The sequence below is a fragment of the Pelodiscus sinensis genome, chromosome 13 (assembly GCF_049634645.1).
Source record: "Pelodiscus sinensis isolate JC-2024 chromosome 13, ASM4963464v1, whole genome shotgun sequence".
NCBI lineage: Eukaryota > Metazoa > Chordata > Testudines > Trionychidae > Pelodiscus > Pelodiscus sinensis.
In genome coordinates, this window is record NC_134723.1 from 46,120,466 (window position 1) to 46,140,650 (window position 20,185).

A 20,185-nucleotide genomic window follows, 5' to 3' on the forward strand; every position below is an offset into this window, starting at 1 on the left:
AACAACGACACGTGTGCTTCGAAATCACCGCACGCTAAGCAAACCCACGCTCAGCGCCGGAGAATGGAGCGCTCCCCGTGAGAAGCGGAGGCTGGCCGGAAGGTAAGGCGCATGCACGACAGGCTGCACAGAGAGACTCCATGATGCGGGTAAACCCTTGGGAATCTAATACACAAGAGACAGGGTGGCGGCTTCCATACACCCCTCGTGGCCTCCGCCTGTCTCTGCAAGTGGCACCTTGCCTCAGTTTCCTTCTTCTAAGGGGCTGGTGACCTGCACACAGTCTCCAGGTGAGCCCTCCTGGGGCAGCCACCGTCCCGTGCCTCAGCCAGTTTCTCTACCTGGGGGGCCTTCTCCTCCCTGTTTCTGTCCTGGGGCTGCCTCTCGCTCCTGCCCAGAGACACGGACAGACTCAGGCCTCACCGCTCCCTGGCCTGGAGCCCTGCCTCAGAGCCGGGAGTCCTCTCCCTCTGACACCGTCTCCAGGCCTCTCTGGCTGGGGAGCTTTGGGGGTGGCCCACGACGGCCTGCTCCTCTCCCCAGCCAGATCTGGCTCCTCAGCTCGACGAGGGACCTCTTGGTGCTCCCTCCGCCCGGGCTCCGGTCCCTGGGCTCCCTGCCTCCAGGCCCTGTCCCATGTAGGACTCCCCAGGCCCGCGCCACCCAAACGAGGTGCGCCCGGACTGCGCAGGAGAGCTGGGCCCGACTCGCAGGGCACAGCTCGCCCCACGCCAGCTGCCGGGATCTGCACTCACGCTGAGCGTCCAGCCTGAGGCACCTCTGTGGCACCTGCCTCCGAGAGCCGGGCTCCTCCAAAGGGGTCTCAAAACAGCCCCCCCCCACGGCACCCCAAAGCCCTGGCGCCACGCTCCCCATCGGTCCCACCTGCCGCGCCCAGGAACCGCCCTCCAGGGGAATCCGTCCAGGGCAGCAGCCCCCACAGCTCAGTTTCCACTTGCTCTCAGGCCTCCCCCTTCCCTGTCTTGTTCCTGCCAACCCGCATGGGGGCCTCTCCAGCGGCGCTGGGCCATGCCAGGCAGAAGCAGTGAAGCCCCCGCCATCCCCCTTTGCCATTTAAGGCCTGGGGGGCATCCTGCACCCCACATCGGGGGGGGGACAGCACAGGGTGGGGGGGCTAATCAACTGCTCTTTAAATCGCCACCGGAGTGCTGTGTGCTCTGTGCAGCTCTGAGGGCGGGGAGGTGTGGGGGGGACACGCCATGCTCCAGGCTGGTGGCCCTGGCCCCGCCCCTTCCACCCAAGGGCCGCCCCTTCTGGGAGCACGGAGCTGTGTCGCCCCCTCCCTCTGCCCACGGGCCCATGGAGGCTGGCGGCCTCTCTGCTTCCCCTAAGGGGCGAGGGGCTGCGACGGCGGGTGGCGCTCTACCTCTCTGACGAAGAGACTCTGAGCCTTTCTCTGGGCATCTTCGGGCACCGTCGACTGGACCGTCCTCTGCTGGCGCCTGATGACCGAGATCTGTGGGGAGCAGGACGGACAAAGCCATGTCACGTTACCTGGGACCTTCCACACCGACAGCGAAAAGCCGACGGGCTGGATTCAAGGCCGGGCCCCGGCTGTAACGCCTCAGAAATCCGCGCGACGTCCATGCCGAAAGGGGAGGGAGTTCCCCAGCACTGCGGGGGGCAGGAGCCAGGCCTTGTGCATGACAACAGGCCGGCCACACACTCACAGACACGTCCTCCATGGGAAACATGAGCAGGTCGCGGAGCGGGTCGCTGTAGATCTGGGCTCTCCGTTGCAGAACCTCATTCTCGTAGTCCAGGGGCTCCACCACTTTGGTTTTTTCCTGGAGGCAAAGAAAAGCAAAACCACAAAACAGAGAGTGAGACGAAGATGTGACGCACCCGGCCTCTGAGGCATGCCGGCTGGAGCCGAGATTCGCTTCTGCAGCACGAGGCCTCAGTTCCCCTTGCGCCCAGAGGCTGCGCCGGGAACCCTTTGCAAATCACACGAGGGACTCTAAGCCCTCGGCCCTGCTCTCGCTGGGTGCCCCTGAGGATTTCCAAGCCCGGTACCAGCGATTTACTAATTCCCCTATACTCCTGCCGTGTAGGGGGCCAGGACTACGCACACGCCACAGGGAGGAAAACCAGAGGCCCAGTGACACGCCCATGGCGACACAGGACTATAGAATCAAATCTCAGCATCCCGCCTGCTCTTCGCGGCAGCCGGCCCATTTCACACGCCCTGCCTGGCCAGGACAGCTGTTGTGGTGCTAAAGCGGCTGGCTTTGCCAGGAGCAGTGAAAACAACGAGTAGTCCTGTGGCACCCGAGAGACCGACAAAACCATGGACAGTACCATGAGCAGTGGTGGGCACAACCTGCTTCCTCAGATGAGCAGAAATAACAGAAACCGGATATTTTATAACAGGAAGAAAAAAAACCAATTGTAGGACCGGTGCTAACGAGGCCAACGAACGGGCTGGGCGTGTCCCATGCTTCGCCTTTGGTGTTAAAGGCCGGGGAGACTGGCTTTATAATGGGACGTCCAGTTAATGTCTTTGTTCAAGCCCAGGGAAGCAGTGTCAAATTTGCAGATAGATGCCAGTTCCACCCTCTCCGTGACTGGCTGGGGAAAGCCCTTTGTAGCAGGACGGCTACTTTTAAATCCACGATCGAGTGGCCAGGCAGGTTATAGACTCATAGACTCATAGACTCCAGGGTCAGAAGGGACCATTATGATCATCTAGTCCGACCCCCTGCACAGTGCAGGCCACAGAATCTCACCCACCCGTCCTAGAATAATCCTCTCACCTGTATCTCAGATATTGAAGCCTTCAAATACTTTGAAGACCCCAAGATGCAGAGAATCCTCCAGCTGTGATCTGTGCCCCATGCTACAGAGGAAGGCAAAAAACCTCCAGGGCCTCTGCCAATCTACCCTGGAGGAAAATTCCTTCCCAACCCCAAATATGGCGATCAGCTGAACCCTGAGCATGTGGGCAAGACTCACCAGCCAGACACCCAGAAAGTTCTCTATAGTAACTCCTATCATCCCTCCATTGACCTATTTCCAACTGATAATGAATGGTCAATTAGATACCAAGATCTGTTATCCCATCAAACCATCCCCTTCATAAACCCATCTAGTTTTATCTTGAAACCAGATAGATCTTTTGCCCCCACTACTTCCCTTGGAAGGCTGTTCCAGAACCTCACTCCTCTAATGGCTAGAAACCTTCGTCTAATCTCAAGTCTAAACTTCCTACTAGCCAGCTTATATCCATTTGTTCTTGTGTCCACACTGGCATTAAGCTTAAATAATTCCTCTCCCTCCCTGGCATTTATCCCTCTAATATATTTAAAAAGTGCAATCATGTCCCCCCTCAACCTTCTTTTGGTTAAAGTAAACAAGCCAAGCTCCTTGAGTCTCCTTTCAGAAGACAGGTTTTCCATTCCTCGGATCATCCTAGTGGCCCTTCTTTGTACCTGTTCCAGTTTGAATTCATCCTTCTTAAACATGGGAGACCAGAACTGCACACAGTATTCCAAATGGGGTCTCACCAATGCCTTGTATAATGGCACTAACACCTCCTTATCCCTACTGGAAATACCTCGCCTAATACATCCCAAGATCGTATTAGCCTTTTTCACGGCCATGTCACAATGGCGGCTCATAGTCATTCTATAATCAACCAGGACTCCGAGGTCCTTCTCCTCGCAGGTTTCGGTGCATTCCCGAGGTCTGACGGGTGTCCATTTCTCCGCTTGGCCAGCGGACGCGGCAGAGGGGCGTTGCTGGCACTTAGCAGCAGTTCATCGGCGTGAGTCTAACACAATCCCACTGGAGGGACGCGCCGGCTCCTGGCGTTGCTGGAGCCATCTCTGTTTTGCTGGAGCCATCTCTGTTTCAGCCTTTCTACATGTTGCTGACAAGATTGATCCCCTTGGGAAGCCGGCCATTTGGCAGGATGAAAGCCAAGCAGCTGTGCCGCGCTCTAGCTGGGAATCTTGCAGGAGGGAAAGGAAGAGCAACACAATAGCCTCTTTCAACACTTGAAGCCCAAAGGCCTGGCAATAAATCACTCCGCCAGATGCAGTCTACAGCAACAGTTTCTGGCAAGAGTGATGGAGAACAAAAATCAGACCCAGAGATTTTGCACTGGGATTACTGGCTTGCCTATGTTCTATACACTAGAGCAGCTTGGCGCTGGCCCGGCAGCTGTGCCGTGGTAACGCGGGGGCTCGGGGTCTAGGAGGGGGTAAGGACTCTGGCTGGGGGTGCAAGCTCTGGTGCAGATCTGAGATGAGGGGTCTGTGTATGGGAAGAGGCTGGGGTGCAGAGCTCACCTCAGGCATCTCCCAGGATGCTACTGGCATTTTCCTCTGGCTCAAAGGCAGAGGTGTGGCCAGGCAGCTCCATCCACTACCCTTGTCTGCAGACGCTGCTCCCATTGGCTGCAGCTCCTGGCCAATGGGAGCTGCGGACCCTAGAGCGTGGAACCCCCGCGAGGGAGATGCCGGCAGCCTCCCGGGAGCTACGCAGAACTTGGCAGGCGCCTGCTATAGGCAACCAACCGGGCTTTTAGTGGCCTGGCCAGCAGCGCTGAGCAGAGCCACGAGGGTCCCTTTTCGAGTGGGTCTTCTGGTCAAAAACGGGATGCCTGGCAACTTGAAAATTGCCCTGCTGAGGTTCGAGGCAGTTTCTCTCAAGCCAGGCCCAGAGAAGAATTGTTTCAAAGAACACGAGGTGAAGCATTCAGCAGCTTATATTTTGCCTACGACCATCAACAGTCCAACAACTGTCCTGGGACAAGCCCCCCCAGATAACAGCCCGTGCTTGCAAGACCAATAGCCTGAGCAAGAGTGGTTCCTAGCACCCACCGCTCCCCATCTGGCTTTCAGACACAGGGCCGGGGGTGCGGAGCACCGCACCAGATCAGACCCAAATGCCTTTCTGAAGTGCCCCACAAAACACCCTGAGAGTGCTACCCAAACAGCAGGACTGGCAACCCCAATGCTAAAAGAGCCTTGACCCTAAATATTGCCAGGGTTTGTGTTTTAAATAATAAATTATTACGTTCTTTTTTCTTGGCCTTCCGGTTTCTGGGACCTTTGAGTAGGCTGGGGTTGTATTTTCAAGCTTTCCTCTACAGCCCGTCAGGCTAGAGACTGACCTTTTTCTTACCAAATGCTAAAACAACTGTGGAGTCTGGTGGCACTTCAACGGCAAACACATTTATTAGGGTATCAGAGCATAAGCTTCCGCGCTAATCAAATCAGAGTGGATGTGGGTCTCACATAATCACGGGACTCCAGCAGCTGGGGCTTGAAGGAAAACACCACTGCTAGTGAAAGTTAGCCATACTGGAATGACCACATTACTTATCTACCTGACATTGGGGCAATGCAGGAATGGTTCCGAACTACCGCAAAGAGACTTTCTGCTTTTGAGAAACTGGAACGCCAGCTGTTTCAGACAGACCGCCCTAAGAACATAATAGTGGGCTAGACTGGGTCAGACAAAAGGTCCATCTAGCCTAGTGTCCTGTCTGCTGACAGTGGCCAATGCCAGGTGCTCCAGATGGAGCAAACACAACCGGTAATCCTCACATGATCCTTCCCGTCATCCATTTCTAGACAAACAGGAACTAGGGACACCATTCCTACCCATCCTGGCAAACAGCCATTGATGGACCTAACCTCCATGAATCTATTTAGTTCTCTTTTGAACCCTGTTAAAGTCCTGGTCTTCACAACATCCTCTGGCAAGGAGTTCCACAGGTTGACTTCCTTTTGTTTGTTTTAAATCTGCTACCCATTCATTTCATTTGGTGACCCCTAATTCTTATATTATGGGAACCAGTAAATAACTTTTCCTGATTCACTTTCTCCACACCAGCCTGTATCCTATCCCCCCTTAGTCTCCTCTTTTCTAAGCTGCCTGTCGCCACATTGCACCAGGGCAGGACTGCACAATCAGTGTAAATTCCAATCGGCTGACAGATCCAATTCACTGTCCTCGTGGGCAAGCACCATTTTTACGTGCCACTATTTGGTTTCTAAAATAAACACGCTCCCGTTAAGATTTTGGGGAGGGGTGTTAAGTAGCCAGAGAGAGATGCCAGGACACAGGCAGGAAGGGGGGCAGCTAAAACAAACACCCAAGACTCTCCCGAGCCCGCACTGACGTGTTCAGTAACGTTATAGCTGAGGGGCTGACCAGGCCAAACCCTGCCCTCCGGCCTATGCAGGATTTTGTTCCTGTGTCCATAAGGCAGTAGCCACGTGCGTAGCAAAAGGCCAACATCTGCCAGCTGTACTCAAGCAGAACTCCTCGGAGGTGAAGGGGAATTTGATCCCAGTAAAGACTGATGGATCTGGCCCAGAATTCCCTCTGCTGACCAGCTCAACCGTTGTTTCTGGCCTCGCTCTCTGGCAGAAGGAGATGCTGCTTCTCTGGGTCTCTCTTTTGGGTCACATGCTGTACCCATCTCTGTGGTTTCGGAGGTACCCTGTCCTTTGGCCTGTGACCCCCGAGGATTTTCTTCTCTGCCACCTCACGGAGTTGCCCCTGACGACACTATGAAAGAATCTGGCTTTGTGCCTTTGAGGATAATTTTGTGTCAGCCTGTATATCTGATCTGTTAGCCCACAAAAGGGTACGGCCCCGCATCTGCAACCAAAGAGGCAGAAATGCCATTTTGCTTCAGCGGAATGCTGTGGCCATACCACTTACGCGCAAAAAAGGAAGTGGTATCATCTGATTAAAACTGAAATACACTCGATAGGATTTGCATATTCTTCTGCAACAGTGCAAAGTGCTGTGGAAAACTATTTTGCTAACTGTGATACTAGAAAATTAGTACACTATTCCATTCCCTTTATAAAAACCAAAGTATTAAGAAACTTATTTTCGTTAACTTTTCTCTATGCTCTCACAGATTGAATACCTCTGATGATGTTATTTTAAGGACAAATGTGCTATAATTTAGGTTTTTCTTTACTCATTTTAACTAACCTCCATCTATATGTAAGCGGGGGAATGATCCCGCTCTTGTGGGGAACTTTCCTGGCTTCTATACACCCCGGTGAAATGAAGCAGCGAAAGGATCTGAGTCCCCGCTCCCACTTCCTTTACCCCACGGCTCCCTGATCCTGAGGGCTCCCCCTCCACTCTCCTGAGTAGCAGAGCCCTTGAAACCCCAGCAAGGCTGGGCCCAGGTTTCCTGGGGCTTAATCCCTGACCTTGTAGTCACTAGGGGCAGGAGTTAGGGTGTCCCCACTCCGAGGTGCTCTCTTTACACTGCAGGCCTTCTTGGCCCAGTGATCACTTCATAAGGTTCAAAGCAAATACAATTTATTAAACATCAACTGATTAAAGAGAAAAGAATAAGAAACAATGAGAATGGTTAAATGAGAACACACAGCCCTGCTCTGTAGCACAGGGACATCAACACAGCAGTCTGCAGAGTGTAAGGACAGTTCACAGTCTCTTCCTTAGAAGCCCTGGATGTGCTGCAAGGGGCTGCAGGCTGGACACGCTTGCACTGGCAGTGACCACACAGCCTCAGTCTCTAAGTGGCCAGACCCCTCTCCCAGTCCAGAGCCTTTCCCCACACTTTGCAGGTCCCAGTAGCTCACCACATCCAGCTGCAGGCTGTGCTGCTTGGCCAGTTCCAGCTCCTTGTGTTGTTTCTCTGTTCCTTTTGGCTTTCTGAGCACTGCCAGTCTGCTGCTCAACACAGGGTCTGCACTGCTTGGCCTGTCTGTGTCTGGTTCTGTCGCTGCTGGACTTCTTCTTGTACTCCTCTTTCAGCTCTCTGTCTTTGCAGGACCTCTTCTGCACACAGCTTGTTTGTTCAGAGAGAGCCAGAACAATCCCCACTTACAACCTGTCAGTCAGGCTGTGCTGGAGTGTTGACTGCTTTCCATTGTCTCTGGGGTCTGTCAGTCTCATGAACCCTTCCCCTTCTGAAGTTGGTAAACCAAAAAACTCCCACAGAGTTTTAGTAAGGGGTAACAGTCCCCTTACATATAAAATCTCATCAGCTTGACTAAAAGGTGATATTATTTCCTTTTAACACCTGCGGATAACTCCAGTTCACATTACTGGATGGACCATGTGTCCAGTAAGATGAAAACCGACCCTTGAATTGTTCTAGTATGGTTGAGGTAAAAAAGCACACTCAAATTCAGCAGTATCAATTTATTTCCAGGGGAACTAAGTTTTAGATGAGATTTTACAGTGTAAAACATGCTTTATTATGTATATAAAACAGGGCTATAAAATACTGCTTTTTTATATTGCTTTATCATCTTTTTTTGTTAATAGAATCATAGAATACTAGGACTGGAAGGGACCTCGAGAGGTCATCGAGTCCAGTCCCCTGCCCTCATGACAGGACCCAGCACTGTCTAGACCATCCCTGAGAGACATTTATCTAACCTACTCTTAAATATCTCCAGAGATGGGGATTCCACGATTGCCCTGGGCAATTTATTCCAGTGTTTCACCACCCTAACAGTTAGGAACTTTTTCCTAATGTTCAACCTAAACCTCCCTTGCTGCAGTTGAAGCCCATTGCTTCTTGTTCTATCCTCAGAGGCCAAGATGAACAAGTTTTCTCCCTCCTCCTTATGACACCCTTTCAGATACCTGAAAACTGCTCTCATGTCCCCTCTCAATCTTCTCTTTTCTAAACTAAACAAGCCCAGTTATTTCAGCCTTCCCTCATAGCTCATGTTCTCTAGACCTTTCATCATTCTTGTTTCTCTTCTCTGGACCCTCTCCAATTTCTCCACATCTTCCTTGAAATGCGGTGCCCAGAACGGGACACAAGACTCCAACTTGTTCCAGATATGACTGAGCTGCTGATAACTTACACTGAGTGTTATAAATAAAAATGTGTTTCATAGAATCCTAGAGCACTAGAACTGACCACGAAAGGTCATCGAGTCCGGTCCCCTGCCCTCATGGCAGGACCAAGCACCGTCTAGAGCAGGGCTACTCAACGTTGGAAGCCCCAGGGGCCACAGTGATACTCGCAGCACATGCTGAGGGCCACAACTTAAGTGTGGTTGCATAAATATGCAAATATATATGCAAATATATGCAAATAGCTTCTTTCACACTGATGGGCATGAATACAAAGATTAAGCTGCAGCACTGGACCCAAACGCGGCCAATGTGAGCCAGTCGGCACCTCTCTGGCTCTGCCCACAAAGCTAGAGCAGCCGGCACTTCCCACAATGCCCCGGCGCTCCCGTCACCTCCTTCCTGGGGGCTGGAAACACCGACACCCTGCACCCGCCTGTTCCAGCCAGCCCATCCGCTTGCATCTTTCAGTGCTCACCCCGCCTGGGAGACACCTCGCCGCTGTGGGGCATGTTCCCGGGGAGGCCACATTCAAAGGATCCTGCCCACGCCGTGTGTTGAGCCCCGTGTAAACCCACACTGCACCGTGGGCCGCAAACAGGCTGCAGCTTGAGTATCCCTGAGAGATGTCTGTTTAACCTGCTCTTAAATATCTCCAGGGATGGAGTTTACTTAGTCCTAAGAAGTCTGATTATTAAAATGAAATATTTTTAACTATCCAACGTGAAAATCATCGTTTACTGCTCCTAATTTACTTTTTTCCCCCAATTTTCCTCGCTGTGCACAACTGAAATCAATTAAGTGCCTGTCACGCTGCTTTAAAGTTAGTTTCATTTTTAAAGGGCTGCCATATCCCCATGAGGTTTTGCATTTAATTACCCACAACAGTGCTCGCTCGGTTTTAGAAACCAAACAAAGGGAGATGTTTCTATCGGCCTCCAATTGGTTTGCACAAATTGTACCTTTGGGGCCACGTCGGGTTGGCTTTAAGATGGTGAGAAGATGAACAACGCCCATAGCGCGGGCTGTCACATGGTCTAGGGAAGGCTCAGTCAGGAAGTCATGCAGGATCACTTTTAAATGTGATAAGTAACAAAACAAGGAGATCTTAACTGTTACCCGCAGCTCTTTCAAAATACCCACTTTCCACTTCGAGCTTCCTCAAATTGGCACTTGCACCAACCACCAACTGCCAACACCACCATAAGAGCATAAGAACGGCCAGGCTGGGACAGACCAAAGGTCCATCTTGCCCGGTGTCCTGTCTGCCCACAGTGGCTAGTGCCAGGAGCCCCAGAGGGAGGGAACCGAACAGGGAATCATCAAGTGATCCCTCCCCGTCACCCGTTCCAACAGGCTGGGGGCACCATTCCTCCCCCTTTCTGGACCTATCCTCCATGAATGTATCCAAACTTATTCAGTTTTCTTTTGAACCCTGTCAGAATCTTGGCCTTCACAACATCCTCTGGCAAGGAGTTCCATGGGTTGACAGAATTGTGGGAAGGAGCGCTTCCTTCAGTTTGTTTTAAATTTGCTGCTCATTAATTTCATTTGGTAACCCCTAGTCCTTCTGTTTGTTTTATTGCTAGTCTTGTGATAGCTGTGTAACCACCACCAGGTGGATTTGAACCTGGGACCTCTGGAGCTAAGTCTTGGAGCCTCTACCCTCAAAGCTAGAAGCCAGCTGGCTCCCAGCCCATGCTGTAGAGGTCTTTTAATCTTAACGGTTGCTGTGGTCTAGATACCACTTCTTTGCTCATTAACACACTAGGCACGTGGGTTACAGCTGCTCCTCTCTGTAAGACCCTGCCTCCTGGAGACTCTTAATTAACATTTTAACAAGACAGTGTCTAGCTTTCATGATTGCAGAGACAAGCCTGAAAATGGGACCCCGAAAGCGCAAAAACAAGCAAGCAAATAAGAAGAACCGGAGATTTCCTGCAGCTCATGTCTCGTGGCTTTCGAGCCAGTCTCATGCTTTCTGACTGCTTGGATTTGGCCGTACTTACACCACAGCAATGCCGAGGGGATGAAAGCCAACCCCGCCTCCCACTCCTCCACTCTCCCACTCCCGCCGCGGCCTCGCAGCTGTGTGAAATGAGGGGACGGGCGCCGAAAGGGGCTAGGACCCACTGCCCGAGATGGGATCCAGCACAGGGGCAGGAAGAGGCCGTCCATGTAGCGGCTGGTTCGCATCCCCAACCAGCTCTCTCCTTTCAGTCTGACAATGCGCCAAATCCTTGCTCGCGCTTGGCAGACGCGTACTCAAAGGCACTTTCCTGGCTTGCAGCTCGACATCCTGCACGCACAAAAATAGAAGCCGGCTTTCTCGGAGCTCTGACCCAACCCTCTGAACAGGCAACGTTGGCTACAGCACCAATTCCAGTCACTCAGTACATCAGATCCTACATGACATCCAAGAGCCTGCGTTCTCTTTCGCACGGAGGCCTCTTTCTGCTGCTCGGACGCCAGGGATGGCCGCAAATCCGAGCCACTCTGGGTCTTTTCTACTGGGGAGGCTGTGGAAAGAGGCTGCCGTGTCCGGAGAATTCAGACTTAAGCTTTGGCTGGGTTTTTTTTAAACCCTTTTCTATTTTCCAAGTCAAAAGGAAAAAAGATCCTGGCATTCCAAAGCTATTTCAAACCCCTCCTCCCCCACACTCCTTCTACCACAGACAAATTCTTCTCTCCCGCTCTGTGCCGGACCATGAGGTAGAAATGAGAGTTTCCAGGCCGCATCCCACCATGGGCACCTTTACCGGTACGGGTGACGATTACATGACGAAGACGTGAATGCCTGAAAACGAGCCTCGGTCCTTCCCCTGGGAGGCTTTTCTGCCTGTAAAGTCATAGGAATTGGGGTCACCAAGCTCCTAAAAATACCCCAGTGGTTCCTCAGCTCTTCCACTGTTCCTGACTCACCACAAAGCGCTTGATGTGACACACGTCCTCCGATAGTCCCTGCCAGGGCTCAGGCCTGCCAGGAGGATTCAGGGAGAGCTGAGGACACCCAGCACCCAGGAGCAGCCTGTGGCTACAGGCGGACTCGGCCGCTGCCTAGGACGACGATGCCTGGGGTGCCCGATGATGTCGTCACGGGGGTGCCCGGCGATGATGTCAGTCCATTGGCGGCCCTGCAGGCGGGGGCGCCGATCGCGCGTTCCGCCTGGGGCGCCAGCTGCCGCAGCCCGCCTGGGGCCGCTCCTGCCAGCGCCTTTCGGGAACAGACCTTGTGTGTGGGGAACCGGCACAGGCCTGTGGCAATGAGCCATTAGCTGTCTCGTCCAGCCCCCTGCAAGGAACTCCCAAGGGTTTGCCAGGTGGTGCCATTCAATACCAAGAGCCAAGGGTGGTTCATGTTCCCCAGAGCTCTGAAAAGCGGGATCCGTTAGCCACAGGCTCTGCCATGCCAGCCCGGGAGATGGGAGCCAGAACCTACCCGTGGAGGCGGGAGAGGGCACTTGCGTTTGCTCTTCAGCAGTCCCAGAACAGCAGTGCCTAAAGCAGGGGTGGGCACATACAGGCCCACGGGCCGGAACTGGTCCATTGGGGTAGCTCCTGGCAGGCCCCCACCGCTATATTTACCTGCGCTGCCATGCCTACCAGCGATCGCGGCTCCCATTGGCTGCACATCACCATTCCCGGCCAATGGGAGCAGCAGGAAGTGGTGCCCCGGTCTGCGCCACTCCCGTTGGCTGAGAACGGCGATCCGTTGCCGATGAGAGCTGTGATCACCAGTACCTGCGATACAGCGGTGGTGGCTCGCCAGGGCTAACTCTGATGAACGCCAACATGTAACTGCCCACCCCTGCCCTAAGGCCGGAAGCTTGAAAGCTGCTCAGCCACATGCGTGAAGCTGACACAAGGTCCCCAGGTCTGAGGCCAGTTTACCCTTTGTTCCGGGAAGGATAACACCACAGCTCCTTCCAGGGCCTCAAATCACCCTCCATCCCCCCCGCCCTGCCTTCCCTGCACCCCCATTGGCCCGGGAACCCTTTGGGCTGAATAACCACATCGGATCACGTGGCAGCGTCACCTCACCCGAGCTGCCGGTAGTCTCCCAGAAGAGACACCGCTCCCGGGACTAGGACAGCTGAAGAAAACGACATTAGGTCCCGTTGGGGAGAAAGCTCCAGCCAGCGCTGGCAAAGCCACATGACACTAGCTCGACTTATCACCGACACACCAAGCAACCGGCTGCCACCAGTCAAGACAGCATTTCCAGCAACGGGAGACTGAGAGATGCAAACAGAGCTGGCTGTTCGCTCCCAGCACGGTACGATCCGGGAGAACCTGAATTCCTCCGCCCCCTCCCCCCCCCATTAGACCCGAAACGACAAACCATCACCCTGTCAGAGCGCGGTGGTTTTATGTGCTGGATGCAAGTGATAACTGCAAACCGTTCGGGGGCACGACCAGTGTGAAAAATACCCCTGTGCTCACGGCAGAGCGTGCTGGTCTAACAGGGCTGGCGGCAGAGCTTTTTAAGCCCTGACTGGAAGATTTCAAATGTCTTTGGGGTTTTTTGCTGAGCTCTGTGGATCTGCAGCCCACAGCCACCTACCGGTGTGAATGAGTCAGCTTTTGCTAGTACAGCAGCAGATGGCAGCCACTAATCCAGCTGTGAAAGTGGAAGAGACCAATGGCATCAAGCAATTATTCAATTAGAAGCCACATGTTCCTCTGCAGTCAGCTGACACTGTTGCATGCAATGACATGGCGGGTGGGCAATCATTTCTGTGGGGGAGGCCACGTGATGAATTTTGGTACTTGGTCCTGCATCGAATCCACCCCAGTAGGGGCGGAGTCTGAGGCAGCAGGGGCGGGGCAAAGGACTAGCCTTCCCCCAGAGTTGTCTGGCGCTGGAGGCTTTGAATTAAACACACAGTCAAGGGCTGCCGGATTCCAGCTCTGCCGCTGCCGTGTTGCCTGCCTGGGAGTGCCGGGCTGGGAGCCGCGAGTCGTTTAAATAGGATCTTACTGCCTGAGCCAGCGCCTGGAAATTGGGTGGCAGGAGCAGCCGGATATACACAGAAAACAGCCAGACTCAGTCAGCGGCTGGATCCAAGCGTTAGGCAGGCCGGGTCCCAACCCTGATCACGGTGCTCCGCCAGGAACCGTCCAGACAGTCCCACTGAAACAGAGGGCGGGTCGCAGGCAGGCGTTCACACTGGGCCGCACGGCTCCAGGCAGGGACGGTTCCCCGGCTGGACCGCCCCTCCTGCGCCGATCGCAAGGGGACGCGTCCTCCCTGGCCCGGCGCTGGCCCCGCCCGGCACAGCCCTGCCAGCCGTAGGTTTCGGCAGTTCCTGCAACACGCGGAGCCGCTCTCGCTTCGCCAGGGAGCGCCTGGGGCTGCCCGCGGGGAGAAGGCCAGGCCGGCCAGCAGCGGGAAGCGGGACCGTCTCTGGCCGCCGCCCTCGTGCGCAGCGCTCAGCAGAGAGATGAGAGGTGATGGGGGGTTCCTGCCACGTGAGACCCCCCCAGTCTGGGAAAGGGGCCGGATCAATCCTCCTCCGCTCCAGGCCCCACTTCTCCCTGGCCAGGCTCCGCCTCCTCCCCACCCTGGCTCCGCCCCTTCCCCCAACCCATTCAGCCCCAGACTAGCAGAGCCAGGGTCCCCCTGCACTCACCGGCGGAGGAAGTGGAACAAGGCAGCCCCCTCTCACTCCGCTTCCCCCACTGCTGCGGCAGTGAGCGTGGGGGTGGGGCAGACCCTTGCTGTGGGAGCCAGCCCCCGTCCCCCACTGGCCTCCGGATGCCCCACCGCCTGCTGGCCGCTCCCTTGCCCCGATGCCCATGCCGTGCAGGGAGGGGGATGGTGGCTAGTGTGCACCAATAGGATATTTCGAAGCGCTGCTGAAAAACCCAAGCGCCTGAGCCCCTCATCACAGCAGGGGATAGCCTAGGCCAGCTTCGGGCTCACCCCCTCTTCCCTGGCAGCTCGGGAGGGGCAGAGCCACCCACCGGCCTGCTGCACTGGCAGCTCCTGGCAGCACCAAGCAGGTGGCTTGTTTGGCCACTCACAGACGGGGGGGGGGTACAAGCAAGAGGCGGGCACCTTATTATAGGCTAGGGAGCGCCCCAGGGACCAACCGGCCTTCAGATACGCCGGCCTGCGCCGTCAGCTGCACCTCCCCTTACCCAGGGGCTGTCCGCTCCCCTGCATGTAGCTTACGGACACCAAGCTACGTAGCCACGGGAAACAGTCGCAGAGGCCTTACAGGCTAGGTGGGTGAATTGCAGATACATCAGGCGGACAGACTGAGGGACCCGCAGGCTGAGGAGGAGTCAGACAGACCTGAGCCGTAGCCATTTGCAAATATCAATGGAATGGATTTTCAGAGCGAGGTATCTGGCACTTTTCCAGAAAATGCTACCAGCCCAGCTTTCATGAGCCACCCGATCTCGATCATTGGGAAGTCCAGGGGCTTGAGAACAGGAGAGGAGAACCATTTCTGACTTTGCAGACCAGTACAATAACCTCTCCCTACTGGCCTCAGAAGACCAGCCAGACTGGGTCAGACCCAAGGACCACCCAGCCCAGTGTCCCGTCTGCCCACAGTGGCCGATGCCAGGTGCCCCAGAGGGAGGGAACAGAACAGGGAATCATCAAGTGATCCATCCTCTGTCACCCATTCCCAGCGTCTGGCCAAGAGAGGCTAGGGACATCATCCCTACCCAGCCTGGCTAATGGTCACTGATGGACCTAACCTCCATGAATGTATCTAGGTTTTGTTTTTAACCCTGTTAAAGTTCTAGCCTTCACCACATCCTCTGGCGAGGAGTTCCACAGGTTGACTGTGCAGCATGAAGAAAAAATTCCTTTTGTTTGTTTTAAAGCTGCTGCCTATTAATTTCATTTGGTGACCCCTCGTTCCTATGTTATGGGAAGAAGTAAATAACTTTTCCTTATTCATTTTCTCCACTCCTGTCATGATTTTATAGACCTCTATCCTATCCCCCCAAGTCTCCTTTTTTTCTATGATGAAAAGTCCCAGTCTTTTTTTAATCTCTTTTCACATGGCAGCCGTACAAAACCCCTCAGCTTTTTTCTTGCCTCCCTTCCGAGCCTGCTGAGTTTCTACAAACACGCGCTCCCTAACTGAAACGTATCCCAAGGCCTCTTCCTCAGAACCCTTTGCTTTCCAAACCACCCTGCACGTGAACAAAGTTACAGCATAACCAGAAGGACAAATTTGAGGGTTTTCAAAATAATATGCCAAGGGAACCAATATAACAAGCCCCCTCAACGCCAGGCATGCCAGGGTGCCTCAGGTTTAAAAACAAAACCCCCAGAAGAGTAATTGCCTGTTGTCCGCCTGCAGCTGTAACACCCTGACCAAGAAGCTGGCTTTTGCTTTGCCATCCATCAATTCAGTGTGTTTACACAGCAAGCGAAAGACTTGTCAGTAACCGTCAACTCCCATTTCCTGTGCCAGAGCGGAAGCGGGCCTTTCTGTAACCCACCGCCGAGCGTAGGAACGGCACTAGATCAGACCCACTTTCTGATGCGCACGTGCCAACCTGTTCACACCAAAAGCGTTTGTCCGTAGACAATTCTCCCCCAGTTCAAGTCAGCTTTACTGCGGCTTCATCGCCAAACCTCACACCAAACTCCTTTGGTTGGTGATGAGCCTGTGAACAAGAGACGTTCTATTTCCTGCCTGTGACTTCTGAAGAAAGATCTGACATGAGACTCAACTAAGCAGTGACAGATCGCAGGAAAAAAAAAAGGAGGACTGCCTGCTGAATGGACAGACCAATCATCTGAGTATAAAGACTGACAGCTGCGAAGCGCGCCAGACAAAAAAGGGGAAATAGCACGGATCACACACACAGCTAAAAATAGGCTCCAGGCCTGTCAATGTTGCTCGCAAACCAATCAGCTTTTTACGGTGTATCTTCTTCTGTTTTCTCCACTGTAAGTCCATGCTGCATCATGTTATGGAGGAAATCGCTTACAGGGGGCATCTGACACAACCCAGTGCCAATGAAATTTAAAAATAGATCTCAACTAGAAGCAATCAAGAACAGGAAGCAGGCGTTAAGCTGAGGAACGGACTGAAAAGGGTGTGTTTGGATACATGAAAACGACAACGTGTAATTACACGTTTTGGACAGGCTCACCACAGCGGCCCTGTGAGGGACACTGAAGACAGAACAGGCGTGTGCATGTGTAAGACACTCACCCGGGGTTTGAAACTTGCAACCTCTAATTTCAGAAGGGAAACAACTTCCCAGAAGGGAAATTAACCCAGCTACATAAGCCTATAAAAACCACAGAGGTCGCATCACATCTCAGCTGTCGTCCATGCCATGTGTTAGGAAAGGAAAGCGTTACCGTTTACTCGAGAACTGGGGAAATCGACCTTCAAATTAATACAATATGGAGAAGTGAGGAATTTCCACCAGCAAATAACCCACGCGAAAGGAAAGCATTTCCAGCACCAAACACCCAGAAACCATCAGTCCCTCCCCCCGGCCAATTACATGAGATTGGATTAAAAGTCACAAGTTTTGCTTGTTTTACACACACACTAACTTTTAGATTCTTTTGCGTTCTGCATCCTCAGCCAGCTTGGAGTCTCTTTGCCACGTTGTCGTGCTTCTCGCTGCTGCCGTAGGAGCTACAACTTCTCATTAGCAAAAAATCAAACCCACCGAGTTGAGATTCTCATGTAATTCCCGACAGCAGGAGCTGGGGCGTAAAGAAAACCATCAAGCCCTGTGCCCGGAGTACAGAGTCGGTCTTCCGACTCAGGGACTGTACATTCTAGAAGAGGGAACGGGGGATTCGGAGAGAGGGATCCTCTTGAAATAGGACCCCGCCAATCAGGGTTCCCCCTGTGAGCTGAGTGCTTGGGCGGCTGCCCAGGAGAGATTCAAATGCCACCCAGCAGATTGGCAAAGTGCCCACAGCCAGCTGCATGTGTTTCTACCAGTGGTGCACATCTGCTCATACCTGAGTGCACACAATAGCATTTATTCTGCACATGGCTGGGAAAAAAATCAAGGGAACATTGCATCCCTTCCTGATGTATATGCTCTAGATATTTTATGGACTCCCCCCCCCATCCCCGAAGCAGAGGGCAACGCTAACAGGCAAAAAGCATCTGTGGGCTGGCCCACCGACAGGTGGGGGCCAAAAGGGAACTTGCCTGAGGCCCAGGGCGCTCAGCCTCTGTCGCTGCTACTGGGGCAGTGATGGCTGGAGCTTTGGGCCCTTTAAATTGCCGCTGGAGCCCGCACTGTGTGCTCTGTGCAGCTCTGAGGGCTAGGGGAGGCGTGGAGAGCTGCCTGTCTTAAGCCCCACCCCTTCTCCAGAGGCCCCGCCCATTCTGGGAACATGGAGATACACCCCCTCACCTTGCCCAGGGGTCCGCGCAGGCGATCGCTCGCCGGCTGCCTTCTCTGTCCTCATCCCCAAAGGACGCCTGCCCAACACCTTCCAGAAACGCCTCACTCTGCCAGGCACAAACCAGAGCGACCAGCGAGGCCGCAGGGACGGCTGATCGCACCATCTGCAACCCGCTCACCCCCTGTCTGTCCTCGGGTTGCAAAGGAGCTCGGGGGCCTGGCTCTGTCTCGTAAATATGCCCCCTCCCCCCGTTTGCTGCGACGCGGCAGCTCCTTTCCCGGGCCTGCAGAAGAGCTTCTGTGCAGCTCGGAAGCGCGTCTCCCTCCCCAGCAGCTGTTGGTCCCACAGAAGACCTCCCCTTCCCCTTCCCCTCCCCGGCCCCCAGAAGCACCTCGTTTAACTCCACTCAGTGGAACCCAAGTGGCCTAAGGACGTGACGAGTATCCGGGCAGCTGTGCAGAGCCGGGCCTCGTAAGCCAGGCAATTGTGGCTACCAAATCCCCTGCTCCCTGGGATTGCTCCATTCCTGTCCCCCCCAGCCCCAAACCTCCAGAGAGCCCAGCGCACCAGGCTCCCCCTGAATCGGGACGGTGTGGAGCGGAGCGAAGGGCCCGTATTGATGCACAGACTCCTCCATACGGGCCGTGGTCCAGGCTCTCGATGAAGTGGCCGGGGCAGAGTGGCCCGGGGGGAGGGGAGGACAGGGGGAGGGGCTGCAGACAGCTCAGAGCTCAGACCAGCGTTCATTTCACTGTCACAGCAGCCACCTGTGGCCCCGCCGGCAGCAAAAACGTGGCTCTGGGGACCTGCCGCCTAAGCCAAGGGTCTCTGCCCTGTCACCGTGGGGGGGGGGGGGCTCTCCCCGCCAGCCAAAGCAGACACAGCCAGACGGCAACCGTGCCCTGCTGCCCCAGACCGGACACATCCCATCCCCGCAGTGTCAGCTCTGGGCCCTCTCCGCCCTCCCCCAGCCGTGGCTCAGGCAGACATAACCCCCCCGCCCAGTCCTTTTCTCCCACACGGGTCTGTCACCACTTGCTGCCTCCTTCTGGCCTACCCAGGGCCTGGGCCTGACTGCCTGTAGCCCTGCCGCCTGTAGCCCTGCCGCCTGTAGCCCGTCCCTGCCTGTGGCGGTGCTGCACAACCCACCGGCAGCCGAGGGCCAAGCTTGGCAGGGTTGCCAACGCAGCCCCCCGCTCCCAGGCGGCCGGGTCAGTCTGCTCAGGCCCGGACGTTCCTGGGAAGCAGAGTTAACACAGCGGCTTCCCTGTTCTCCGCCGCGGCTGCTGGCCAGGGGGTGCGAGCGGCAGGCCTGGCCAGAGGACGGAAAGTCCCTACTTTGGGGGGAGGGGGCAGCTCCAAGGACAATGACGTGGTCAGGCAGCTGCAGCAGCACCAGCAGCCAGGGTCGATTACGGGAACAAACGCTGCAGCAGCAGCCCGGACAATATCCACCCAGCCCCCCTCACCCCTCCGCCCAGTGATCCCTGCCAGCCCCAGCCCAGAGCAACAGCAGCCAGCAGCCCTCCGATCCCGCAGTCCACTTGGAAACATCCCCAGGGGTCCAGGCCGAAAGCCCCTTCAACAAGCTCAGGGCGGAGGGGAGTCGGGGCATTTTCACCCCCACCTGACCCGTCCGGCGGCCCGTTCCCAGCAGCTGAGCAGACCTCCCAGGGCAGGAACATCCTGGTGAGCAGACTGGGAAGCAGCCCACAAGCTGCAGGTTGAAGCTCCCTCGTCCGGCTCTCCCTGGCCTGGCCACACCCACGGGCCGGCAGGATGTTAGATGGCCCCTTATCCTGGCTGTGGCAGAGTTTCCCGCGGTCCCATAAAGTCTGTTTAGAGCCCCCAGGCCCGGCTCTCAGTGCTCTGGGCTGTGATTTAGCTCCAATTCACCCCTCAACGTCTTCTCAGAGCCCAGCAGGCAGTGGAAGCGTTGGCGATGCTGCTAGACAACATTGAGCCCTCCTGGGCTGGCAAATT

At 54.9% G+C, this 20,185-nt stretch overlaps 1 protein-coding gene across 5 annotated transcripts in view; it reads right to left on the bottom strand.

Moving 5' to 3' along the window:
* The window catches only part of DOCK11 (dedicator of cytokinesis 11), a 126,725-nt gene that overhangs the window by 91,486 nt on the left and 15,054 nt on the right, over window positions 1-20,185 (bottom strand). For all 5 annotated transcript variants that reach the window (XM_075941156.1, XM_075941158.1, XM_075941154.1 and 2 more), the window contains exons 2-3: window positions 1,692-1,808; window positions 1,388-1,477 (exon numbers count right to left, since the gene is read on the bottom strand). In XM_075941156.1, the coding sequence (XP_075797271.1) occupies window positions 1,388-1,477; window positions 1,692-1,808 (207 nt within the window). The remainder of the gene's footprint in view (window positions 1-1,387; window positions 1,478-1,691; window positions 1,809-20,185) is intronic.